Source organism: Lycorma delicatula, chromosome 13, assembly GCF_047948215.1.
Source record: "Lycorma delicatula isolate Av1 chromosome 13, ASM4794821v1, whole genome shotgun sequence".
Lineage (NCBI taxonomy): Eukaryota > Metazoa > Arthropoda > Insecta > Hemiptera > Fulgoridae > Lycorma > Lycorma delicatula.
This window is the reverse complement of record NC_134467.1, coordinates 49,146,327-49,174,054: the sequence shown is the minus strand read 5'-3', so window position 1 is coordinate 49,174,054 and position 27,728 is coordinate 49,146,327. Positions and strand designations below refer to the sequence as shown.

The window sequence follows — 27,728 nt, the reverse complement described above, 5'->3', positions numbered from 1 at the left end:
ATCATATATTATAAAAAACAGTAATATACAAATCTGCGTTTGAGGCATACAAGATAAAAATTCCCAGCCTTAAGTTGAAACATACAAAAATGAGAAAAATGTAATGTTACATTAGAAAAATTTTGTCATACTAGTTTTAAATTATACACATATGAAAGAATGCTATTAATTATTTCCTTAATTTTCTTAAAAGGTCAAAACAAACCTCTAATAAGGATATTTTAAGATGTCTTTCCAAAATATAAATCCGATTAAAAGATTTTTGATAAATGTTACAAATATTAATTTTTTTCTTTATGTGGAAATTAATATGTTTTTAAAATCACAACTGCAATTAAAAGACTTTTGGCAAAATTTACATACATAATTTTTCCTTTTGGGATGTAAATTAATATGCTACTTTAAATTAGGTAAACGATTTAACATCTTCTAACAGAAGTTATAAATTAATTTTTCTCTTTTGTATGAATATTTAAATGTGATTTTAAATTAGAACTTTGATAAAAACACTTCTGACAAAAGTTACAAATATACTTTTTCTCCTTAGTATGAATATTTAAATGTAATTTTAAATTACAACTTTGATAAAAAGACTTCTGACAAAAGTTACAAATATAATTTTTCTCTTTTGTATGAATATTTAAATGTGATTTTAAATTAGAACTTTGATAAAAACACTTCTGACAAAAGTTACAAATATACTTTTTCTCCTTAGTATGAATATTTAAATGTGATTTTAAATTAGAACTTTGATAAAAACACTTCTGACAAAAGTTACAAATATACTTTTTCTGCTTAGTATGAATATTTAAATGTGATTTTAAGTTACAACTTTGATAAAAAGACTTCTGACAAAAGTTACAAATATAATTTTTCTCTTTTGTATGAATATTAATATGTTTGTTTAAAGTGCTTTTGTTATTAAATGACTTTTGACAAAAGTTACAAATATACTTTTTTTCCTTAGTATGAATATTAACATGTGTCTTTAAAAGGTATTTACGATTAAATGACTTTTGACAAAAGTTACAAATATAATTTTTCTCTTTAGTATGAATATTTAAATGTGATTTTAAATTAGAATTGATAAAAACACTTCTGACAAAAGTTACAAATATAATTTTTCTCCTTAGTATGAATATTTAAATGTGATTTTAAAGTAGAACTATCATAAAAGGACTTCTGACAAAAATTACAAATACATTTTTTCTCTTTTGTATGAATATTAATATGCTTATTTAAACAGCTTTTGTCATTAAATGACTTTTGACAAAACTTACAAATATAATTTTTTTCTTTTGTATGAATATTAAGATGTCTCAGTAAATGAGATTTACTATTAAATGACTTTTGACAGAAGGTACAAACATAATTTTCCTCTGTTGTATTAATATTATTAAGATGTCTCTTTAAAACATTTTCAAAATTAAATGACTTTTGACAAAAGTTACTATTATTTTTTTTCTGTTTAGTATGAATGTTAATGTGTCTCTTTAAATAACAGTTACATCTGAATCTTTCATTGCAATATTCACAAACCAATTCTTTTCCTTTTTGCTCGAACAACTTGTTTTCACTACTTATATTCTCTATTAAATTTTCTATCGTTACATCACCGTATGCACAATTACATTCACTGAAGTTTTCATTTATAATTCCATCATCTATCGAATTATTTATGCTCTTACAAGTAATAAAATTCTTGGTACTTCCCTTGATGGTTCTTTTATCCATAGGCACCTGCAAATAAGTTATTTTTTGTTTTAATTATGAATTAATAAAAAATTATTTCGATTACAATAACATTAATAAGTGTTTACTTTAAGTCACTAAATATGTATAAAAAATTGAATATTTTAAACATATATTCATAATCAACATGGTTTTAAATATTAATTAATCAGAGTTAATTTTAGTGTAATAAGGAACTCTATCTTATAGTATCTATCTATAGTATGTTTATACTCTTGACTGAAACTTCATTATAAAATGCATGTTTTAGGAAAACCAACAAAACTAACTATTTAGAAAATATATAACAGGTCAATATATTTATTACTTCTATATTCATATTGATCAGATCTACAAACCCATATATTTTATATACACGATGTCTGGGGAAAAAGGTATCTAAAACTAATGGCCTATATTTAGGAAACCAGTCCTTGAAATCTTTTACAACATAAGTTCAAACGAAAGGATATATCCCCCAAGATTTGTTCGGTATACTCTCAGATTCAGCAGAATACACAAGTGCAGACAAGCCGACTCCAATGCAACTGTCAAAATACATGCTTTGGTGCACGTTTTACAACTTCAGTGCACGCTTTGGTTAGTAGTTTAAATTAGTTATGCATGTTCAATGGCTTGTACAAACTGAATTAAATATCAATTCTCCTACATCCAAGACATCATATTCCAAACATATGACTTCAAGAGAGACTGGAAGCTTGGTTTCACAAACTGGAAATCAAAGGTTTTTTAGTTACAAGAGACTGTGAATCAAGTAAGCGATGCATTCATTGCCAGTCTAGGTAAATCTATTAGGTGGTCTAGTTATGGACTGAAAATTCCTCTTTCTACTATTCATGATATTGGTAATAAGCGCTCCATTTGCAAGTGTACAAGTTACAAATAACCAAATGTTCGCTGGCAATATCAGTTTGTAGCAGAGGTAATCTTCATATTGAAAACAATCATAATTATAATGATATTTTATTAAAAGATGAGGCAACTATTCATACATTTGGGATAGTTAAAGACACAATTGTCAAATTTGGTATAGTGAAAACACCATACAGTAATAAAAAATGAATGAGACATACCAAAAGTCAGTATCTGTTATGATGAGAAAAGATGGCATCATTGGGCAGTTTTTTCATAAGTCCACTGTTACAGGGCACACATACCATTACATGCTTACGAACTTTGCTGTTCTTCAGATTCCTGCAGGATTCAGTTTCCAACAAGATGGTGCTACATACCACTTTTATCGACATGTTCCTAAATAACACTTCCCCGCATGTTAAATGAGACAAGGAGGTCCTAGTGCATGGCCACTACATCTCTTAGATATCACTCCTCTGGACTTTTTTGCTTGCAGGTTTATTAAAAGTTATAACAAAGAAAGTTTGTGATTTGAACGAATTAAAACAAAAAATTGTTAAAGGCTTAAACACATGACAAAAAATAGATTATTGTCTAGGTGTCTGACAAGCTAAAAGCGGTGCAAACATTACAGGTGATAAACCTACAATAACATGCTGAGTTTTTAAAAAAAAAGTTGTAAAAATTATTACCTGGTATTAAGAAAATCATTAATAAAATGTATTTTAAAAGTATTAATAAAATTTTATTTCACAACTATGTTTCATCTGTATCACGTCCATCCTGACCTTGTAGGAATAGACACCTGCCATGTGATGATTCTGGTCAAAATGTCACCCTCTCCATATTATCCCTACAAAAAAACCTATCAATAAGTCTTAAACAAGACTGACCGATTGAGCTGACAATAAAATGAACTACATCTAATAGGAAAGGTTGAGTTCAACACATAACAGCATGAATAAAATAAAACAAAAACATAAAACAGAACGTAGTAAAACGTAAATAGAGAACAAGACCAAGAACATAAAACATAAACACTAATACCATAACAAGAACATAACAAAACAACAAATGGAAAACCCAAGGGGGAACCTACTCTACACACCTTCAGCAATCCTTTCTTTTACAAGAGATCCCATATGTTCTTCAATGATGGTTCACTTGGCCTGGTTTTTTCAATTTTCATGGAAGTCCAACGTCGACCTGATAACATCAAGCCGACAAATCACTTCTGTATGCTTCATATCATACTGAAACATTCATAGAAAACATAAACATAATTCTCCAGCGCACCGCATTGCAGATATAACACAGAATCAACCAGGCCAAAGCGAGCCAATCTGCCCCTAAATGCGCCATACCCTGGAAGAAATTGCATCACAAATTTTTTGATCATACCAAGAGGAGTAGATGGGCAGATCATGCCCATCTACTGTTTCACCCCATCTTGCCTGTCATAAAGGATAGACCTTTGCTCAACAGTCTGAACATTTTCTAAAGTAACTCTCCTGACTTCTTAGCAAAATATCACCAACCAAGTTGCCCCCAGACACAAGTAGATCAATCGAATTCACTCCAACACTAGCTTCCTTGTGATCGCATTTAAATAATAATTTAACTGATCCTTTCTTCCAACAATCTGGAAAATACCCGGCAAACAACTATCTGCTAAAAACCCGTGTGACAGTTCTGACACAAACTGAGCAAAGAAGGAGCTCCACTGTTATACCATCAAAGGCAGGAGCCGCACCCTTTCCAAAACTACAAATAACCTGACGCACTTCAGCATTGGTAATTTCCAAACATAAAGCATCCCGTATACATGAGCGACCTCACGACACACCAGTAAATACACGCAGACTCACTATCTGCATTATCATCAGGCAGTAAATCATCAAGTAGTTTTTGTAATATTTTAGTTTTATCTGATATAATTCCATGCCAAGTTGAGAGAGCGGACAGAAGAACATCCTTTCTACGTTTGTCTCAAAACACTGTATACTACTCCTCATGGGTCTTTATTACCCTGGTGTTGCACAAAAGAACGCCACAAATCTCTTTTGGCACTACATACCTTGTGAAAGTAATAAATAATTCCTGCGCTCTCTATAATTAGCAACAAGTATGGCCCACCGTCCAGGATCACATTCTCATTGAGATGCCTTTCGTAAACAACAGACAGACTGTTTCAAATTAGTATATTCCCTATTCCACCACAACACTTGCCTCTATCGACTGGAACTACAGGGTATAGAGCACTAAGCAGGGTCAATAAAGGACGCCTACAATTTTTCTGCCAGGTTCTTTAATTCCAAATCATTGACTCCAAATCACTCCTGTTCAAAACTTAAGAGTCTAACCGAGAGAGAATCCACAAATTTCTTCGCCTCTTTCTCTTACGATCCACTCTCATGTCAGACTTACCAACCTTTGAAGAATCAGTAATCACTTGGAAAGTCGTTCCCAACATCTGCAACGACCACAAGACCATTCTTTGTTTCTATTATTGGTTGAATCTTCAAGTTTGACCTCTTACTGCGAAGGACTACCTGACTCATCCTTCATGTCTTTACTTTTCTTTTCTTTTTTCCTGTTTAGCCTCCGGTAACTACCGTTTAGATAATTCTTCAGAGGATGATATGCATGAGTGTGAATGAAGTGGAGTCTTGTACATTCTCAGTTCGACCATACCTGAGATGTGTAGTTAATTGAAACCCAACCCCCAAAGAACACCCGGTATCCACAATCTAGTATTCAAATCCATGTAAAAATAACTGGCTTTACTAGGACTTGAACGCTGTAACTCTCGACTTCCAAATCAGCTAATTTGGGAAGAAACGTTAACCGCTAGACCAACCCGGTGGGTTTTTATGTCTTTACTAGTTTTACTAGATGTCACTTCTTTCATATTGACAAACACCACTTCTGGCTCTCATCAGGACAGATTAGCTTTGTGTTTCCTTTACCACCACCTCTCTTGCTCCAACACGATTAGCAGCCAACGTCTCTTATCCCTGAGCGAGATCTGCCACAACTGACTTAAAATCCCTCACCTTAGGAAGAATCCTATCCTGCACACTTTTGGAGGCACTCCTTTGAGTTTCCAACAACTTAAAAATTAAATCTTAATTCTCCTCAAAGGCTCGCAGTAAGGGAGCAAGGTACCTGCCTTTCTAACCTGTTTTCCCTGATTCTTGAACCAAAACCTTAACTTTTCCAGCCCAGGTTGATGGCTCAACTTGCGACTTATCCTCCCTAGAAGAGTAGGAAGAGCCATCAAGCTGCAATACCTCACCACGTTGAACCCAGTTGGGCTCACCCTGTTTCTTAATGTCAGCTGTCAGACATACCCCCGATCAACAATCCACTATACAGTGAACTAAATGGGTAAATCCACAAGTACAAGAAATTCACACCACTTAACCCATGTTGGATTGACTACATGCAAATTCAGGTAAGAAAATTTTCACATAAAATCTCAGATTGAAGTCTAATAGACATACAAACAGTCATTACACCCACTTTTCTAAACAAAGTGGGTGCACAATAATAAACACACAATACAAATAAAAACTATCAACACAAACAGTTGCCAATATGACAGCTGTTCAAATTAAACAAATGTATGAAATTTCAACAAATTCAAAATTAACAGACCACAAATTATTAAACATAACAAAAACAAATAACAATAAATAAAAACTGAGTAATAGACAGTCCCTGTACCAATAGAGTAGTTCAAAGAAAATAAATCCACCCACTCATACAGATAGCCTAGATAACCTACAGAGGCTACTTATGTAACAAAAAATTTGAATTAAAATACCCAAAGATAGAAAGCAAAAACAAATATCAAACCCTTACAAACAACCTAGTATAATAACTTCTGAATATTTTCAGAAACATAGCAAAGCAAATAGTAACAAATAAGCGGAATCCACACAAACCAGACTGTTTCCGCTGGCATTGCGTGTTTATCTCTCTGTGTCGGGTCCTTTTTAAATTGCTTACCTGGTAAAATATTCTAATTTTTCAACCAGAACAACTAACAACAAATCACCCACAGCTTATTGAAATATGAATTGTATCAACAGATTATAATACATACATTTTAATTATCACCAAATTTTCAAACAAAAATTTTACTCTTACACACTGATAATTTATCATTTACACATAGCATAAGTCAGTATTAATTAAATAGAACTAATAGAAATAAAAACAATTTTTTTTTATAACAGAACACATACAAGTAATAAAATATACATACACACAAATTACATACATATAATTTACGAAATAAGCAAGAGAGAAATCATGTTTAATTAATACTTACATGACCTGGATAAAACCCCATCTCTTCTTCTTTTTTAATCGGGCGTAAATCATTTATTTGTTCATTGGTTCTCATATTAAGATTAGGTTGCGATGCAACATCATCATTCAATAAGATCTCAGATTCCTTTAAAAAAAAAGGATAATGAAAAAACCTTGCAAAATATGAAAACGAACTAATATTAAATCATTTTTTTTATTCTACCTGCAACTTAATAATACCATTATATACATCATAAAATTCAATTTAAAATAGATATTTTTGGTAACAAATACCATTAAAAATCTAAGTCTAATTGCTAAAAATGATACAAAAATCAAGAATTAAGACAGAAATAGACCAAAAAAAAGAAAGAAGTTGTTTTAATTAATTTTTATATAAATTTTCTATCGATGAAATATAACACTAGTTGTTAAAAATGTATACAGGTTTTATTTTCTTAATGTGTAGGTTGCAATTTGTTTAACTACAGAACATAAAATCAACACCACCAAGGCCAAATGAAACGCGGATGATATATATGTAATGAAAAGATAAACAGTGGGACCCCAAATTTCCAGACGTCAAACTAACTGGACTTTTTAAATTCAGACTCGGCAATTTAAAAAAAAAACAAATACATTATTTGAAAATTTTAACACTATTCAAATAGATCTTTGCTTCAATGGGAAGTTTTTTTATCAATCTTTATTTTACTGGGTTTTTTAACGGACTTTTCTTCAATTCATGTGCATTTATTGTTGGGTAAAGTTAACAAAAATAAAAGAACACACAGCTCGTATTTGCCAAAAGAAATTGGACTTTAATTAGAAAGAAAACAACTGAACTTATGTTAAATCATAACCTTAAAAAATTAAAAGAAATTATGAAGTAAACATAACTTAATTCTATATAAGAAATGTCAGCTGAATCAACATATGAATAATGATATTAAATGAGAAAATAGATGAATATACATTTTTCAAATACACATTTTGAAAATCAACAATTTAACAAAGCCTGAAAACAAGAGAACATAAAACACCCTATTTACAATTATATACTTAGAAAAACATAACATCAATAAACATAGTATGACTGGAAAACCATTTGCATTACTGACATATGCTGTAATATTGAAAAATTAGCAATGAACAAATGTCATTAACTTAGAAAAATAAACTACAGTACATCTTATTATTGGCACTGGCCTTTTCTGAATTATGAACATCATCAAACTTAACATTAAATAATTAAAGCATGTGATTCTATTTTAGTATAGAAAAAAGGCCACGATTATATTTCAGTATAAAAAAAGAGTTAATTACAATAATCAAATTGAAAAAAGTGAACATATAAATAGAGTTTAATTTAGTAAAATATAAAATTACAAAGAAGTCCAAAAACGTAACTTCACATCAGGAGTTATTTTCTTTAGATTAATTTAAGAGAAGTAATATGAATTCAGTTCATGAATAGATAATAATTAATCTCTGTGATTAACAAATTACATTAAACTGAATGATAGAGTCAAGTACAAATATAAACAAATTGTAATAAGTAAGCACATAAAATATGTTTGCACATGACATAATAACATAACCTTATATAAGCCACCTGGACTGCCTGTACTGAGTGCACTTAAGTGAATAAATGGTTTTTTAAACCCAACTTGAAAAACATAATGTACGATTTACTGAATGTTTCACAAATTTTACTAATAGCGTAACTGTTTACTATAATAAATAATGAAGGATTTGAACATCCCTTAATAACACACGAATATCGGTAAAAAATGAACTCGTGAAATTAAAGTGCACATATACATACAGTTATCCTTGGCGTAGTCTGTGATGGCGAATAAAAAATAACAGAGGTAACAATTTGTGATTAGAAGTTGAATAATTAAGTAGCACCTCAGATATGTAGCAACGAGTTTGGAGAGAATCTGCATCGATGAAAAAGTAATCAGCAGCTGGAGAAGATTCGGCAGTTTGTAGCGATTGAAACACTTTCCGGAGAGACGTAATATACAGAATTTGAACTTAACAAAGAAACAAGGCAAAACAAAACATAGAGATCGGTGAAGTCACGAAACACTGACGAGTTGAACTACAGAATATTTCGACGGAGAAATACCACAACGTTTATGAGAGTACAAAGACGACGAACTTATTTAAAAACATGAAGTATGAGAGAGAAAGGTCACAGTCGACCGCACATGGTGAAAGTCTGATCTACTCTGCCGAAAAAATGGCGTAAGTGAAAAGAGGGGGAAACCAAACCTAGGCAGACCTAAGAGAGTGTGTGTCGGCAACAAGAGTAGTGTCTAAGTGTTAGTATGAGAACGATTAGAGAAAACGTGTGGAATTCGGGAATGAAGACATAACAAAAATAATTTACAAGCAAGCAGACCACTAAAGAATTACGTAAGGCTGATAAAATAAATTTCTGAATACGCACAAGTTGAAAAAATGACATCAGGGCAGACAAAAAGAAATAGACTTCTAGGAACTATGACAATACTGAAATTGGCTGAGAATAAAAAACACTTAAGAATAACATATATATATATATTAAGACTAAACAGCAATAAATAATGCGTGATAGAAATAAGCTGACACCAATATGATGATGCAACAGTAAGTCAAACTGGAGCCTAGAGAAATTGATGTCGAAAACAAACCCAAACAACCTATTTTAAAAATACACGTATGATAAGCCTTACAAAAATGCAAAATAAATTTACCAAGCCTGTAAACTACAAGACTCGACCATAACCTTGAATATATTGGAATAAAACAACTTTACAGCACATGCTTCAACTTGCCACTGTCAAAGCATAAATTTTCATGGAGTTTTGCATCTACAATCCGAGACATGGGTACATGCGCATTATCATAATAAAAACAGTCGTAATGTTTTGGCCAATGTGGTAAAGCATCAGAACTGTAATGCTCCCAGTACGTGTAAGTTAAACTTTTAAATTCAAGAATTACTAAAGAAAGAATCAAAACTTGATAGAAAATGCAATGAAGTCAAATTAAAGAATCGACATTAAGTGCATACATAAACTTTCATTCCTATAATACTCCGATGAATACACTCTGAGATGGCTAGTATAAACTTCATACGTTACTTTCAATATAAAATAAATGCACAATAAAACTTACCACTTCATTTTTAATTGCATGATCTTCAGATTTAATTAACTTGATCCCTTCAAACGCAAGAGGATCAGTTACTTCATTATAATTATCACAACCATTACCAAGTGGCTCCTCTTTCACTTGGAAAGAATCACTATCCTAAAACATAAAATCAACATTTTAATGTTAAGTTTAATGATGTGATGACACTTCCTATATGACATAAACAAAAAACATAAATCAAATTATACTTACACAATCAGATGTAATATCATCAATCGGGTGATGTGGTAAAAACAAGCATAATGTTTCCTCTGCGCTATCATCTTCAATTTCTAGTTTGATACTGTTAGAGGACAGAGCTTCAAATGTGTAGATATTCTTTAAAGGTACATCCATTACCTTCAAAAATAAAAACATTCAAGTTAAAATTTAAGTATTTATAATGAAAACAATAAAATCGCTGCAAACTATAAAACATTACATTCATTGAAATTTTTAAACCAATCTATTTATATTTATATACTGTTTCAATATTTATGAAATACAATTTTGAAACAGCCTGGGAAAATTTTAAACCCGACTAAATAATCTGGCTTTTTTATTTCTTATTTCATTAAACACTAAATTTACAAGTATTAAAATTTCAAAATGCCTCAAGCAATTTTTTTTGCCAAATAAAAATTCAAGGGTTTGCTAGGCTCCCACTATGCTTCAGCCAGGTCTTTGATTTTGTATTCACACATTAAAAAAGTAGTATTACACAAATTTTCACAGAGCATCAAATACCTAACCTAAAATGTTTAACAGCTCTCCTACTAATAATAGATATGCTTAGAATTAGTTAAATACAATATCTAAATGATAAATGGTTTGGACAGCAATGATCTGTAGAAGGTAAAAATCCAAGCCGAGGATATCAATATTTTAGTCAATTAACAATCAGTTTTGTGAGTTATGGTGACCTGTTAAGATAATAATCCATTCTGTGTAGAGAGGTTAGGGTTTAAGGTGAAGGTTAGAGTTCTGTGGAGAGAGGTTACATACAGTTTTGTAGTTAAAACTATAAACTACCTTAATAGTTATTCAGTCAAAGACTCAGTCAGCTGAAGATGACTGATGCGGCTCTTTGTAAGCTGATTATCCATCGTACACAAGACCAACAGTGTCGAACGAGTAGTATAGTCTCTCTCTGTAATAAGTATATTTCCATTATAACATAAATTCAGCCACTTTTCCTACAAGACAGAGTTAAGTATTACCAAACTTTGGTAATTTATCCCTAAATTCTCTCCACAAAAATCTAACCTTAACCCTAACCTTTCTCCACAGAATGGATTAATATCTGAGACCATGTCTCAATAACTCACAAAACTGATAGTTAATTGACTATAGTACCGATAATGTGGCGTGGACTTTGACCTTGGATGGGTCACCCGCTGTCCAAATCTGTTTTCAAAATTTACATCTTGTGTTTTGCTGATCCTAAGCACATATTAAAGTATAAAACAAATTAATGTTGATCAAGTAACTGCTCAGGATTACCAAATAAAAAGAGATATGGTAATGGTTTTTAGATAAAAAATTAATAAAAATAATTCTGAAATAATACTCATGAAACTTTATCAGGACTGCAATCAATAAATACAAAAACAGAAATTGATAAATAATTATATGCACTTTTAAAAACCTTACAGTCCACTCATAAGATATTTATTCTTCAACTCTGGCTGAAAATAATTTCAAATTAGCAGCAACTTTATTCAAAAAGTAGTGGAAAAATAAAATCATTAAAAAAAGGGTTTTGTTTACGTATGTATTTATCTGTAAATAGATATAAGTTACAAGCAAGTTTTTTCAGTTTTTTGGTTCAATTCTTTGTTACTGAAATACAAATCTGGGTAAATGTGTAAATAACTAAAAAGAAACATACAATACAATAAGCACAAGCTTGTTTCCATACAGTCGCTAATTAAAATATTAATGGTAAATAATTTAACGTGTAATAATGTTTCATCATGCTGTTCCAACCTAAATATTAATTTTTAAAATAACATTGACAAAACCTTTTCTCCTAAACTCTTACTATAATTTTCTGTGTATATTTTTGATGACGTTCACAACGTTGAAGAAACGTATTATTACTATATAATCTAGAAATGATTAAACAATTGTCTGTGAAAACAAAACTATTGTTACTTATTACGTACTTAAAAGGATAAAACAATAAACATTTAAAAATATGTTAAAGAATAAATTATTAAAAAAGCAAAAACTATAAATAAGTAAACTACACAAAAAGGACAAACTCCATTATTTTTTCTTTGAAACTGCATTTTAAAAGAATAGAAAAAATAGAAACTACAGTTGCCAAAAAAGACATATTTTACATTAGTAGTCATTAAATATTAATATTAGCGTAATTAACTTACATCGAATAAACAAGTAACGAATATAAACTATCGACAATCAACTTACAATAACTTGCTATAGTTTTAATTCAACTAACCTAACTCGCAAACAGATGATTACGGCGAATCAGTCGGACCGATGATGCCAACATGAATTTTAGTAGTAATGACATACATATGTACACCGTAAAAATTTTAATCGTTCTTGGGCAGTCATGTAATATGTATAGATTTATTCAGCTGTAGCAAACTAATATTTATATTTACTTAGAATATTACTAAGTGTCAATAAATAAATATATATATATATATATATTTTTTTTTTGTAGCCTACACAACTCCGGTAATGTAAGGATTCCAACATAGGGTCATCCATCTAAATCAGTTCAGCCATTGAGCCGCTACAGTGGAAAAAATATATACACTCACACACCGTAAATATATTACAATCCATTTTGAGCAGTCGTGTAAAAACTAAATTAGCATATGCTTAAATAATATTTTGTCAACTTTTCATTATTTTTAGTGGAGAAAGGGAATTGATAATAAAAATGGGCTTAATTCAAAAGAAAAATGAATAAGCCTTTGTTTTTATTAAATTATTTTATTTACGGGTCTCTAAATAAAGTAGACTCTAGTTTTTTTTTTGGCAGCCAAAGTGACAACACTGCAAAGTTACACAAACATGGTTATATGAACAGCTGATTTATATTAGGTATTAATATATTTAGTCTATTGTTGCCGCATGAGATGTAAACGAACTTTTCGTGAAATGAGTTTTTCTTGTGCGTTACAAAAATGAGTGATACTAATTATTAGCAACGTTGTGCAATTAAGTTTTGTGTTAAACTCGGTGAGACTGCTACTGAAACTTTTTCAAAATTAAAACGGGCGTATGAAAATGATGCTCTGTCACAAACTAAAGTTTTTAAGTGGTTTAAAGCATTTTCAAACTATTAAACATATTTGTACGTATTTAATCTATTAAGTATACCGATCATTTTACATATTCTCCATACATCATTCATAGAATATGTATGTAACATTAGTTATAAGAGGGTATTCATAAAATATGTATTTAACATTAGTTATAAGAGGATAGCTTACGTAAGTTATGTTCGGTTAGGTTATGTTGATACAAGGTGTGGCATTTGCACCCCATCGGTTGGTCACGTGGTGAACGCGTCTTCCCATATCAACTGTTTTGGAAGTCGAGAGTTCCAGTGTTCAAATCCAAGTAAAGTCAGATTTGAATACTAGATCGTGGATATCGGTGTTCTTTGGTGGTTGGTTTCAATTAACCACACAGCACAGAAATGGTCGAACTGAGACTGTACAAGACTACACTCATACATATCATTCTCACTCATCCTTTGAAGTATTATCTGAACGGTAATTCCCGGAGGCTAAACAGGAAAAAGAAAGGCATGGCATTTTCACACACGCTACAAATCTTTCATCTCATCCTCTGAAGCAATACCTAACTGTGGACCTGGAGGTTAAACAAGAGAAAAAAAAAGGTTTTTTTTTTGTCTTCTTTATGTGGCCTATAAGTCTGACTCTTCTTTTAACTATATTTTTCCAAACGCTTCTTTCTTCATCTATTTTCCGCAACACCTCTTCATTTGTCACTTTATCCACCAGTCTGATTTTTAACATTCTCCTATAGCACCGCATTTCAAAAGCTTCTAATCTTTTCTTCTCAGTACTTCGATCATCCAAGTTTCACTTCCATATAAAGCGACGCTCCAAACACATACTTTCAAAAATCTTTTCCTGACATTTAAATTAATTTTTTATGTAAACAAATTATTTTTCTGACTGAAGGCTCGTTTCGCCTGTGCTATTCAGCATTTTATATCGCTCCTGCTTCATCCATCTTTAGTAATTCTACTTCCCAGATAATAAAATTCTTCTACCTCCGTAATCTTTTCTACTCCTGTTTTCACATTCAGCGGTTCATCTTTGTTATTTCTACTAATTTCATTACTTTTGTTTATTTTCATGCAATAGTTCTTGCCTGGGGCTTCATCCATGACGTTCATTGTTTCTTCTAAATCCTTTTTACTCTCGGCTAGAATTAGTATATCATCAGCAAATCATACCATCTTTATCTTCTCACCTTGTACTGTTACTTCGGATCTAAATTGTTCTTTAACATCATTAAGTGCTAGTTCTATGTAAAGATTAAAAAGTAACCGGGATAGGGAACATCCTTGTCGTACTCTCTTACTTATTATGACTTCTTTCTTATGTTCTTCGATTATTACTGTTGATGTTTGGTTCCTGTAAATGTTAGCAATCCTTCTATCTCTGTATTTGAACCCTAATTTTTTTTAAATGCTGAACATTTTATTCCAGTCTACATTATCAAATGCCTTTTCTAGGTCTATAAATGCCGATTATGTCGGTTTGTTTTTCTTTAATCTTCCTTCTACTATTAATCTGAGGCCTAAAATTACTTCCCTTGTCCCTATGCTTTTCCTAAAACCAAATTGGTCTTCTCCTAACACTTCTTCCACTCTCTTCTCAATTCTTCTGTATAGAATTCTAGTTGAGATTTTTGATGCATGAAAAAAAGGTTATGTTGATATAATATAACCTAGTCGGAGGCGGTCCCTCGGACCCCCTCCCACCAAAAATGGTTTGACCCCTTTCTTGGGGGATTTCCCGCAAGCCAGAAATGCAACACTTGCTTATCGCAATCCAAACGCATGCGTAGACAGTTAAATGGCATTCCAAGAATCTTCATAAAGTTTTCAAGTTCTTTTGCTAGATCAGCTAGTGCTGAAAAAGGGGATGAACTAAAATTCTTAGCGATAAATTATGATAATAAATGTTCTGAATCTGCCCTCCAAGAGGAGTATCTTATTTGATGCGAGGAGATGAAGTCATTAAATTTAAAATACGATCTAGAAATGATTGAAATATTTGATCGTTGCAATAAATAATATTTGCTGAATATCCATTTTCTCATTATTATTATTATTATGCTTTTACGGCCAACATGGGACCACTTAAATTCATTTTAGTTGGATCTTTTCTGAGAAAAGAGTTTTATTTTACTCTTTCGAGCTGCCCAGTGTTTCTTCATTCGTTCAGATCTTGCTTTCTTTTCTTCATCCGTAAACACCCTCTTCGTCGTATTTTGTCGTTTGTCTGTCTTTTGTTTAAATCTAATGCTTTTATCTTTTAGCTTTGTAATTTTTCCAGTTTTATTCTGTAGGTCAGTCAGGGAAATTCCCAATTCTTTCATATCTTCTCTAATTTCTTTGATCCATCCTACTTCTAGCTTTTGGAACCAGAGCTTTTCAATGATATTTCTTGACAGTCTTGTTTGCGGTGTCCTTATGAGATGACCGAAGAAAGAGATTCTTTTTTTCCGCATAGTATCAGTAACAGGCTCTATTTCTCAGTAACAGGCTCAAATGAGGTGGTGAATACCACCTCATTTGGCACAATCCACCATTGGCCTTCTTTTTGGTGTTTTTTATTGATACACGTTCTGACAATTCTCCTCTCTATTTTCAGAATTTTTTTCAATTCAGTTTTTCTGAGTGATTTTGAAAAGGGTCTCGCTTCCGTAGGTGACTTCTGGCTGTACTACAGTTTTATAATGTTTAAGTTTTGTTTTAGCAGAAAGGCATTTTTTGTTATATGTTGACCAAGTTAATTTTTGGCATTTAATCATTTTATTTGTCCTGTTTTGCCATGTCACTTTTTCATTTAAATTATAAGTTATTATTTCCCCTAGATATTTAAATTGTTTTACTATTTTAATTTTCTGATTGTTTACCGTAATGCGCTCTATTACCAGAGGATCTATGGCCATTAGTTCAGTTTTTTCGAAAGAGATATGAAGCCCTATCTCTTGTGCTAGGTTTTGAAGGCTCATGATTTGTGTTTTGGCTTCTTGAAATATTATTTGCTAAAAGAGCGAGGTCATCTGCAAATCCTAGGCAATTTATTGTGATGGAGTTTTTCTTAGTACCCATTTTTATATTTTTGGGATTTATTTCATACCATTTTCTCATGACAAATTCAAGGGCGCAGTTAAAAAGGAGTGGTGAGAGGCCGTCTCCTTGCCTCAATCCAGTTTTTATGTAGAAGGGTTGAGAGAGTTCACCTCTGAATTTCACTCTGGACTGGGTATTGGTTAAAGTTAATTTTATCATGTTTACGAGTTTAGGGTGAAGGCCCAGGTTTCTCAGAATATTCAGCATGGATGGTCGGTGTATACAATCATAGGCCCTTTTAAAGTCGACGAAGGTGATTATTAGTTGTTTTTTCCGTCTTTTATATAAGTCCATCATAAGTTTTAGGGATATTATTTGCTCCGGGCAACCTCTCCATGGCCTAAATCCCCCTTGGTATTCCCCAAGTTCCAGTTCAAGTTGGTCTTTGCATCGGTTGTATATGATTCTCGACAGGATTTTGTATGTGCAATCCAGGAGAGATATGCCTCTGTAGTTTTCAGGATTAGTTTTATCCCCTTTTTTATGTAATGGATGGATGAGGGCTGTGGTCCAGTGTTCTGGAAGTTTTTCTTCGTTCCATATTTTCACGAGGCATAGATGTAGGGAAGTTTTGACTGAATAAACTGATGAGTGTTTCCAGAGTTCTGCGAAAAGCTGGTCTTCTCCGCTTGCTTTGTAGTTTTTTATTTCATTTAAGGCTGCGAGAACTTCTTGAATTGTTGGCGGGTTGATATTTACTGGTGAAGTTTTAACTGGAGTTTCAGTGTCAATCTCAAAAAGCTCTGGGGGGTCGTCACAGTTGAGGAGTCTATTGAAGGTTTCTGCCAAAATTTCAGCATTTTCTTTATTGGTGTGGGCCATATTTCCTTTTTTTCCTCTCAGCATAAGGGTGGGTGGTTCATATCTTTGAAGATAAAAAATATATATATATATATATTTTTTAATTTGAATTCAAAACTTTTCGGGATTGCAGAGAAAGGCGCTACTACCCGCCATGAAGTGTGTGTGTGCGCGCGCGCGTGCGCTTGAGATCAATGTCAACAATTATTTCATGTTTTTTTTATTATTTTCTCATTAGGTTTTGTCGTTTCATACAAAAAAAGAAAATTCTGAAGCCTAAACTATGTACATTAAGACAAAAATAAAGCCTGAAGTTTGCAACAATCTTTGCACGATAATTTTTTTTGTTGTACATTTTAATACGACTCGGTCCTCCATGCTATGTTGGTTAAAAAAAAAAGTTATCTAACACTGTAACTACCAATTTTGTATTCGCTCGAGTATTCCATTTATTGTATGTTAAATTTTAAATTAATGTAATTATAATATGTAATGTTAAATTACATAAATTTTAAAATACGAGAATATGAAAGATTAATACAATTTTGAGTCTTGTGTTTACAAAACTAATCGGTTTTAAAATAAAGCGCTGCTGAAAGGTGCCGAATCCCCAATCAACCTTTGTATTTTTAACATGCCAAAAAAATTAAAAATAATTTAATGTTGATTCGCTGTCGATTCAAATTTGTTAATAGATGGAATTTGACGCGTCAATTGAGTATTTCTTTAGTACGCGGAAGACATAACAATTTTTTTTGACACGCTGTCTATCTGGCAACGTCTTAGCAACGGTTGCTGTACCATCGGAAGGGGATTCGGTCCCCCTTCTTCACTTCATGTACATTCAACCGTTCAAGGTTAAACAGTTACCACTTCTAATGTGTTCCATATACTATAATTTATCACCAACGCCTTTATCAATGATTTATTTATTTTTTTTTATATTCGTTGTGGCCATTGTTTCGATTGAAATTATTGAAAAAAAATGCTTTAAGTCAGGAATTGAATTGAGACATGTTACGTTTTTTTTTTTTGTGTATGAAACCTAGCTAAACAATTGTCGATGGTGGTGTTCTAACATGGGACTCGAATCTGAGACCTTCAGTATATTGGTAGGTTTTTAAAATCTTTTATTATGAATTTATATATAGATGCCGATGTAAAAATATATTTATTTTTATAAGATACCAATAGATTGTGATTCTAATGTTTGTAATATTTCTTTTTTTTTTATGAACGACATGCGGGTAAGGATTACGAACGCAAATTTGTGTCCAAAACGAAAATCAACTCGAAATCTTCAATACGTTAATCGTCGGTTTTTAATGATAATTCAAGCCAAGAATCGAATCTAGAATTTTCTGATTTTTTTTTTGAGAGGAGAGCGATACTCATATGGGAATACCTTGTAATCTGAGAGGTGTCCAAGTTAAAAATCGATGCCGAGACCTTTAGTACATCAGTCATTTGTTCTACTGTTTCTCTACAAACTGTGTTAAGGTAACAATCTGTTATAAAAATGAAAATGAGAGGATAAAATTTATAATATAACTTTTTAGCGGGCATCTACGGTGTGAGTTGTAGCGTCTTGGCCTTTCATTCGGAGGTCTCTGGTTCGAATCCCGGTCAGATATGGCATTTTCACACGCTACAAGATTCACAATCGTATCATTTTATTCCAGCCTGTGAAGCAATACCTAAACGTTTGTCTCGGAGGGAAAAAAATTAAGTGTTTTGCACTATATTCCTATCCTATTAAACGGCATTTGTATTTGTGTCTGTGTGTGCGTCCCCCTTAGCTTAGCATTGGAATGTACCGATCACCTAGCGGAAAATCTCGATTCGTTAGTACATGTCTCATGGTCAGGTCTATACTTGTTTTATTATTATACCGTATACATAACGATATATAAGCGAAATATATATCGACGTTCTGGGAAAATTTAGTACTTTTTAACCGGATCCGAATTTTTGGATGAAAATTGCAAATATCTCGAAAACGGTCAGTCCTAACCCTCTGGAAACATTTTTCGACCCCCTCGACGATTTCCCATTAAATAATTATAAATAATTTAATCGTTTAGCCCTGCAGCTAGTAAATATATAAGAACGAAGTATATAAATTTCTAAATAATCTAAAATTTCTATATAAAAAAGTTATCTAACACTGTAACTACCAACTATGCATTCCCTCGAGTATTCCATTTATTGTATGCTAAATTTTAAATTAATGTAATTATAATATGTAATGTTAAATTACATATTTAATATTAGTTTTGCCGAGATATTACCACCGTAATATCTCGGCAACCGCTCGTCCGATTTTCACGATTCAAACGGCGTATGTATCAGCAAATCGAGCACTAACTGTTTAACGCATCGAATACGCTATTGATCGACCGAATCTTGTTTATCCGGAAATTAAATCCTGCAGCTAGTAAATATATAAATAAGAACAAAGTATATAAATGTCTAAACAAACACAGATTAAACTTCACACATTACTTTATGTTAGTATTAATAAAAAATAGATCTCTCTCTCTCTCTTTCGGTGTGTGGGTGGTGCGCGCGCATTTGTATTGTAGATGTATTTACTGTATACGTAATAATCAGCTAAGTTGATAAATTTAGAAATTGTGTAATCATATCATTACCCCGTTACATATCACCGGTAATATTTTTTATAATCTATAATAATTTATGGTTCAGTTATTTTTCTTTTAAGATGATTATTGAAGACGTTACATGTCTATTGTTAATTACACTACTCGATTTTTTTAAATTTCTGCTTTAAATTAAAATAAAAAATTGTAATTTTTGCCAAAAAAAGTAACTGAAGCGCGCACCCGAATGTGCTTTTATGTATATGTGCAATCATCATGTTTACGTGCGCGGTTGTAATTATATATATACATACTGAATATTACATAAAATTAAATAATTGAAGGCCTCATCATTAACCGTTTATGTACTGTTGGCTATGTTATTTAGCTAATCATGCAGGTGAATTTTAAAAGTTGCATTCATTGTACAATTGTAAGTTATCACGCTTAATAAATAATATTTAAAAAAATCAAAATAAATTTTTGTTGCAAAAAAAATTAATAATAAATATGACCACCTAACATAAAAACCGACCGTTTTGATCTGCAAAACACATCAATTTAAGTTTAAAAAAGCGAGAAAATATTTTTAAAGTATTTCATGTAACAATAAAGGCCATTTTACCTTTTTAAAATATATAGCTCATTTATTAATCATCAAATCAGAAATCAACATTTTTTTTAAAAACAAAAAACAGAATTTAAATAAAATATTGACACCCGAAATAATTAATAAGTAGCAATTATTAGAGGACATTTAAATAGAAATTAAATACAAAAAATTTAGTCTACAAAAGAATCGGAAACCTCTCTTTTAGTGTATACTAAAAGAGAAATGTATAACTTACTTGAAAGCAAATTATTTTTATTATGTATAAAGTAATCTATATATAAATTTTATAAGAATTTTAAAAGAACTTACCTGGTTTACATGTTGAATTCTTTTCTGAACGGTCGTTTAGATTCGTTTAAAATATTCCTAAATATTAATAATGTTCGCCAAATACAAATAATCAAGTAAACAAAATTTGATACGGCTTTGATAACGACGCTACAAATCGTAAAGAAATATTATTTGGTGTATTTGACAACTTTAATCGTTAATAACAATAATACTAATTTAACAAATTATCAGAAAGAAAAGATTAGATTATATATATAAGTTTGGTTTATTTTTTCTACATTGCTTTATGTAATGGAACAGGTAATAATATTATAAAGAAATATAATTTTTCATCAACGTAACACATTTTGACAGACGCAGTTCTTTTTTGTTGACGAATTATGGCGCGAACAGATGGAAGGACGAGATTCGGAACATTCTAGAAATTTTTCTATCTGGTCCCATTCACGTGCACACTCCCTCACAATCATCACTACGTACAAAGTTATCACAGGAAGTAAATTTTGTTCAGAGCCATCTTTTTATTTTACTAATGTTAGTTTTTTATTTATTATTACTTCCTTATATTAATAATACAGATTACTGAATTCATTAGTTTTAATTTTCGAGTTAATAGTTTTTAATTCCTTGTACGAAGTAAAGAAAGTATATTATGATCGTGAAAAATTTTCAGATTTCAATGGAAATATCCGTTTTGACCATCCCTGAATCCATTTTTACCAGTTTTGGCGTGACGTCTGTTTGTATGTATCTCGCATAACTCAAAAACGATTAGCTTTAGATGATTGTAATTTTTTATTTAGGACTGTTGTAACATCTAGTTGTACACTATCCCTTTTGATTGCAATCGACTGAACAAAAAGTGCCGAAAATAAAAAAAATTGGGAGTAATAAGCCCTCACTGAGAGCTTTTCAACGATATATCATAAGTATATATATATTTCACTTATTTTATATTATGGACGATAACTGCCGTAATTTTGCGCCAATCACTTTCAAATTGATACATAAAATATAACTGCCCAAAATCTCGATCGAGTTCGTTAATGGGAAAAATCGGACTACGGGAGTGGAAATGGGGTGGGTTTTTCGAAAAAAACAAAACATCGCTATAACTTTCTTATTAAGTAAAATATTGAACTTCTGTTCAAGTTCATATAAGGGCCTAAAATATATGTAAGTAAAGTTTTATGATATCACCAACGATTGGCCGGCCCATGGGGTGGAAAAAATGGGGTTTTGAAGACAAAAAAAATCATACCTCCCTTAATAGGTACAATTATCGAATCGGTTTAAAGTGATCGTTATTCCTCTAAACATTACCTAAAACTTTTGTCCGAAACAATTTTTGATATGACCAACCCTTACGGCAAGGACGACCAAAATATTACCGGAATTGTAAGATGGGCTAAAATTGTCGTACGCTAAACATGTGAAACTTTTTTTCACGTGCAAATTATTTTTGTATCGAGTAAATATGAAATTTAAATTAACATTAAGGTGGAAATTTTTTTTATCCCCTATTTAGCACCGGTGAAATCTACATTCGCCTTCCGGTTTGCGGAAAGGTTTTTTCATATTATAACACTTTTAAACTACTTTCAATATAATTTATTATAAACGTATTTTTTAATTGTAATCAATAATTAAAAAAAAAGAATTGCTTTAAACTTTTATTTTATTTTAGAATTACATTATTTTAAATGAATTTTTTTTGTGGTTTTCCGAGAAAAATAAATGACGATTATAAAAAAAGTAATCAAGTATACTAAGTATAATCGGCCTCCGTGACGCGAATGGTAGCGTCTCGGCCTTTCATCCGGAGATCCCGGGTTCGAATCCCGGTCAGGCATGTCATTTTCACACACGCTACAAATCATTCATCCTATTCTCTGAAAGTAATACCTAACGGTGATCCCGGAGGTTAAAAAAAAAAAAAAGTAATAATAACTATGTTTCTTTCCAAACCGTTAACTGTCATCCTTATTTCATTATTAAAGAGAAAAAATAACTGGATATTAATATTGTCAATTGACATTAATAAATTATTTAAAATAAAATAGATTATGAATATTTGTTTTTATAATACGTGATGAAGATAAAAGTTCGTTGCCGCCCTGTCTCATCAACGTTTTGTTGCTGTACACAGTTATGTAACCGTTCCTCACTCCAGTCACGTACGTTCAAGGTTAACAGAGTCTTATCGCTTTTATATATCCCTTTACCCAGTGGCAGGAAATAAAGTCAAAAATATAAAATAAAACAACTTAAAGCAACTTTAAGCTTTGTGTTCACTTTCATCTTCTGATGTTTTTTATTTATTTGTTTTTGAATTTCTTGTCGGGTTAAGAATTATTTTTATGTGCAAATTAAGATGAATATTAAAAAAAAAAACAAAAAAACGTTAATTCAAAGAGCCGAACCCAGTACCTTCAGTTTTTTTTTAATCCGGTTAATCTTTTTCTTTTTTTTCTGACCCATTTCTGAGGTCCTATTTCCTAGATGTAACCGGGTATCGAATCTGGAACTTTTAGTCTAGCAGGTAAAGTAGCTACCTCTTTAATAGCACGGAGTCATGTTACATCTAAAAAAGATTAATACTGTTTTTTTTTTAATTCCTGATTTGATATTTAAAAAATATAGTAATACTTAATAACAAAATTGTATTGTACTACAATTTTTTTATATATTGAACTTGATTACGTATATAAAATGATTATTACATGTAATTAAATAATAAGTAAGAATCTCGTTATTACCCCTTTGTGTACGGTTGGCTGTTCTCCATTTATAGTTTTAAGTGAAAATTTATTCTCTTTAATATTTTATCTAATTATAAGTTCGGCAACATTGATAGTAAATTTTAAAAACAATTTAATATTAAACGACGTGTAATGATGGATGATCTTATGTTAAAAAAATTTGATGATGAATGAAACAGTTTGCGAACCAAATTAGTCTATCGATGACGTCATTCCGGAGTGGGGAGACGATGAGAAGAATTATGTGTTGTGTAACTAAAGAAATTCACCGAGATGTTTTGTCTTGTAGTTAGTTATTGGCGGGAATTATCGGTAGATAGGCGACTGAATACGCAGTGAAATTGTCTTCATATAACAGTGTTGTTTAGTCTAACCTATCCACATGTAACGTTATCCAAATTTCATCTTTTTATTGAGATATTCCTTATTACTGATTTAAGGTGAGTTTTATTTATTTTGTTAATATTATTACATTTTTTAGACAATAATTGGCAGTTGTTTTATTCTGTGTATGTATTATTCAAATTATTTATTAGATTAAAAATGTTAGATTCCAGTTAACGCCGATTGATTTTTACAAACTAAATTTAATAATAATAAATCAATAAATTTGTTGTATTTATCAATTAATAATTTATCCAAGTACTAAATGGCGGGTAAACACTATCGAAAAAAATAAATAAAGAGAAACAAGTTATATGGTTGTATTTTAGGTTATTTGGTCATTAACGGTGTATATATTTAACTAAACTGATATAAGCAAAGGGTATTTCGTGAGTGATATATTAGATATATTAAGTTTTAAGTCTGATAACGAGAATGAATCGTGCTAAGCGAGAAAATAATTCGCGTCTGTATCGTTATAAAGAATATACTGATTTACTCTGGAGCTCCTGGGTTCGACATCCAAAATAGCTTACCGTTTCTTCACCGATCTGAGTTAATGTCGTTAAATATTCATAAATGAGTGTATTCTCGGGAATAACACAAAAATTTGAAAAAAATAATTTTTGATAGGAAAGAAAGCTACAAATAATCATTTTAATAAATTCGTAAAAATATTTTTAGAAATCTATCGGCGTATTTTTTATTTAACATATATATTTAACAATAATTAATCGTAAGAAAAGAAAAAAACATCGGTAGCGAGTTTGTAGAAGGCGACCGATATTTATAATTTATGTGAGGTTCTGAGTTCGACCCCGGGTAATTGTCATATATCTTAATAATTATGCGTACATAGTATTTAAAGCAGAAATTATTCGTAAAAAGTGTACGACATATATACAACAAACAGTCATTACAAATTTTTATATTTAACATTTCCCGTGTTTACTTTATATTTTTTAAGCTAACAATTTATGAAGTAACATAATTTAACGATGTACTCGTATTTTCGAAATAAAATTCTATACGCGTAATTTTTTATTACTACAAACGACGTTGTAACATTTCTTCTCGTCGGGAAAAATCTTTGGATCAGAGGTTAAATTTTACGTAAATTTTTCATTTACAGTTACCGTTTTTTTGTTATAATTCCAACGAGAAATTTTTTAAAGCTTTTTCACGAACGGAATGGCATTAATAAATTTAAAAAGTGTCGAAAACCTTAACGGTCAATTTTTTTATTACAAAGTTTTTGTAAAAATGCACTTTGAGTGAGAAAATTGAAAAAATACAAACATGTTTAAGTAGCCCACCGCATACAGCGAGAGAGATTGACGGAGGGGGAGAGTGAGAGAGTGACTGGGAGAGAGAGGGGTCGAGTGAGAGACAGAGCGGGTAGTGTGAGAGAGCGAGGGCGATGGAGAGAAATTGAGAGAGGGTTTGGTAGGGGGATCAATGATGGAGAGGAAGCGAGACAGAGGGTCTCTCTCTCTCTCTCTCTCTTACTTCTCTTCTAATACTATTCTTAATACGGAGTGGTATATAATCGCAGCTCTAACATTGTGACTACAACAGGTGCCATGTTGCCAATTAACTTGAGTTTTCCTTCCCCCCTGACCCTTTGGCAGCCAAGATCGGCATAAGGTAATTTACTGCGTTGCGTTTGAGTTATTCAACACATAGAATACATCATCCAAGCTAACCAGTAAGGAAGATGAATGAAAAAAATAATTTTTTATATTTTTGTAAAATTTTTATTATTTATTATTTTTTTTAATTTAATAATGAATCATATTATTATTTTACTATTATTTATATTTATATATTAAAAAAAAAAAAAAAAATCGTGTTAAATTCTTTGTTTGACAATAAGGTCAATGAACTTTGATATTTATCGTTAATGTATTAGGAATTAATACGTGTTAGGAAATAGCATTAATAAAGATTACTAGGTCGAATTGTAAATAAAACTGGAAAAATTTTATCTGTTATTATGTAATATTAGAATTTTTTTTTTTTGTAAATTACTTTACAAAACTGATAAATTTAATCGTAATATTTTTAAAAAAATTATTAAAATTAAGGGAGATTAATTATTATTTTAAATAAAATGTAATAATAGATATAAAATGATCAACAAATCTTTATTTTATTTAATTATATCGAACGTCTATATAAGAAATATAATAGGGATATTAACTTTGTTATTCGACAGTAATACGCACACACGTACGTACACATGTACGCACATTTACGGTTGTATTTGAATTGTTGTACCATCGCGTGACCAGTACTGTCCGAGGGTAGCCAATCAGAGTGAAGTTAGCCACCTGCTGCATTTGTTTCATCTCCCCCCCTCTCCCAGCACCATCGTCGCAGTAGTCAGACTGACAAGTTGTTTTTACTATGCGTCATCCCAATAAAATTAAACAAAAAAATAATTACCTCTGAGAGCGTATGAACCATACAATTTTATAAATTATTGTTTTATTTTATCATTGCCTATCGAACTATTGTTTTTCTATTAAAGCATTTATTACTATAAAGAATTTACTTATTACATTTATTTTATTTATATTTAATTTTTTTATTAAACATTTCGCTTTTATTATAATCTGAATTTTTTTAAATCTAGCACAAATTATGTATTACAGTAAATAAATTTGTACCTTCAAAACTAGATTTAACTAACATACAATCTAGTTTTGAAGGTACAAATTTATTTACAAGGGGTTGTTGAAGCTTTCTATTATTTAATAAAATCTAATGTTACAGCTTGATAAAACTATATGTGTATATGTCTTTATCAGTAAGCAAGAGTTCGCACGCACGCACACCCGCGCGTGCGTGCGAACGTCCGTTACTACATAATTACAATTTTTAATTTTTATTAAAATATTAAATACGTTTACTTCTTAACAAATGTTACCGTTCATAATCTAAATGCGGGGAAACATCAGAATTTTTAATTTACTAAATCACACGAATCATTTACCGGTACAAAAGAAAAATTCACATATTGCTATATAAATTCATATTTTGATTTAAGCACGTTTTTTCAAAAAAAGGCCTAAAAGGATTAATATTTGAATATATGTATAAATAAATATACACCTATGCAGACTTTTGAGAAAAATACAAGGTCTTCTGAAGCAGCTTTTTCAATATTGTAATACCGGGCGAGCGACTTAAAATCAAATCTAATCAGCTCGAATTGCAGTTATTTTAGCGTCGCGTTTAACACTGCTATTACTAATAGTCTATTTTTGTCGGTTGTAAACTGTTCCTGCTACAGTGCGATATAGTTTCGTTCTTTACGATCATGTTTATCCTAAAATACAGTATTCCATCGAGGAAAGGGCTGCTATCGAGGAAGCATTGGATCCTTTCAAGAGAAACGTAAAATATTTTCGCTAAGTTTTCGAACGTCAGTATCCCTCGATAAAGAGTAGTGCACGATTCGGTTAAAAAACGGCGCACAACGGAGTCCGTTTCAAACTCAAAACCAAATAGGCGACCTTTCGTCAGGACTCCGTAGGCCACAGCCCGTATTCAAAAAAGAATATCTGCCGGTCCGAAAAAAAATCTATAGGGTAAATTATCGCACCAAGATCGTGTAAAATACACATCTTGTCGTAAGATTCTTCACGACTTAAATCGAAACCTTATCGTGTAAAAACTAAGCAAAACAGACTAACCTAGTCCACTAATTTTAAATTATACTTGTTTTATTTAAGTATATGCCTTGTTGGATATTTTCGTCATCCATT

At 31.2% G+C, this 27,728-nt stretch overlaps 2 protein-coding genes across 13 annotated transcripts in view; one reads left to right on the top strand and one right to left on the bottom strand.

Annotated features, from left to right (window-relative positions):
- Nucleotides 1-812: 812 nt before the first annotated feature.
- On the bottom strand, nucleotides 813-20,953 carry LOC142334152 (uncharacterized). Of its 10 annotated transcripts, XR_012758787.1 has the most exons (6): nucleotides 12,507-12,624; nucleotides 10,330-10,476; nucleotides 10,099-10,233; nucleotides 6,947-7,072; nucleotides 3,716-3,860; nucleotides 1,602-1,740 (listed from the first exon to the last, which is right to left on the bottom strand). XR_012758787.1 is itself a non-coding variant. In XM_075381926.1 (5 exons), the coding sequence occupies exons 2-5, from the start codon at nucleotides 10,471-10,473 to the stop codon at nucleotides 1,078-1,080; spliced, it is 1,068 nt and encodes a 355-aa protein (XP_075238041.1). In that variant the 5' UTR covers nucleotides 10,474-10,476; nucleotides 20,828-20,953; the 3' UTR covers nucleotides 813-1,077. The 10 variants fall into 10 exon arrangements, 9 of the variants coding, with proteins under 9 accessions (XP_075238041.1, XP_075238045.1, XP_075238039.1 ...); XM_075381926.1 differs by lacking the exons at nucleotides 3,716-3,860; nucleotides 12,507-12,624 and adding an exon at nucleotides 20,828-20,953 and having other exon boundaries at nucleotides 813-1,740; XM_075381930.1 differs by lacking the exons at nucleotides 3,716-3,860; nucleotides 12,507-12,624 and adding an exon at nucleotides 20,828-20,953 and having other exon boundaries at nucleotides 813-1,740; nucleotides 10,099-10,228.
- LOC142334153 (putative endochitinase) overlaps nucleotides 13,172-27,728 on the top strand; it is an 84,179-nt gene continuing 69,622 nt past the window's right edge. Inside the window, exon 1 of one of the 3 annotated variants that reach the window (XM_075381935.1) lies at nucleotides 13,172-13,453. The gene's annotated coding sequence lies outside the window, so the exon portion shown is untranslated. Of the gene's footprint in view, nucleotides 13,454-18,782; nucleotides 18,803-23,857; nucleotides 24,012-27,728 lie in introns of those variants that run through there. The other 2 variants (XM_075381936.1, XM_075381934.1) reach the window with 2 other exon arrangements.

Coding starts and splice junctions, on each gene's coding strand:
- LOC142334152 (XM_075381926.1), bottom strand. CDS start 10,473: ATGGATGTACCTTTAAAGAATATCTACACATTTGAAGCTCTGTCCTCT. Junction 10,234..10,329: donor ATGATATTACATCTGATTGT/GTAAGTATAATT, acceptor TTTATGTTTTAG/GATAGTGATTCTTTCCAAGT. Junction 1,741..6,946: donor TGGGGTTTTATCCAGGTCAT/GTAAGTATTAAT, acceptor ACTTATTTGCAG/GTGCCTATGGATAAAAGAAC.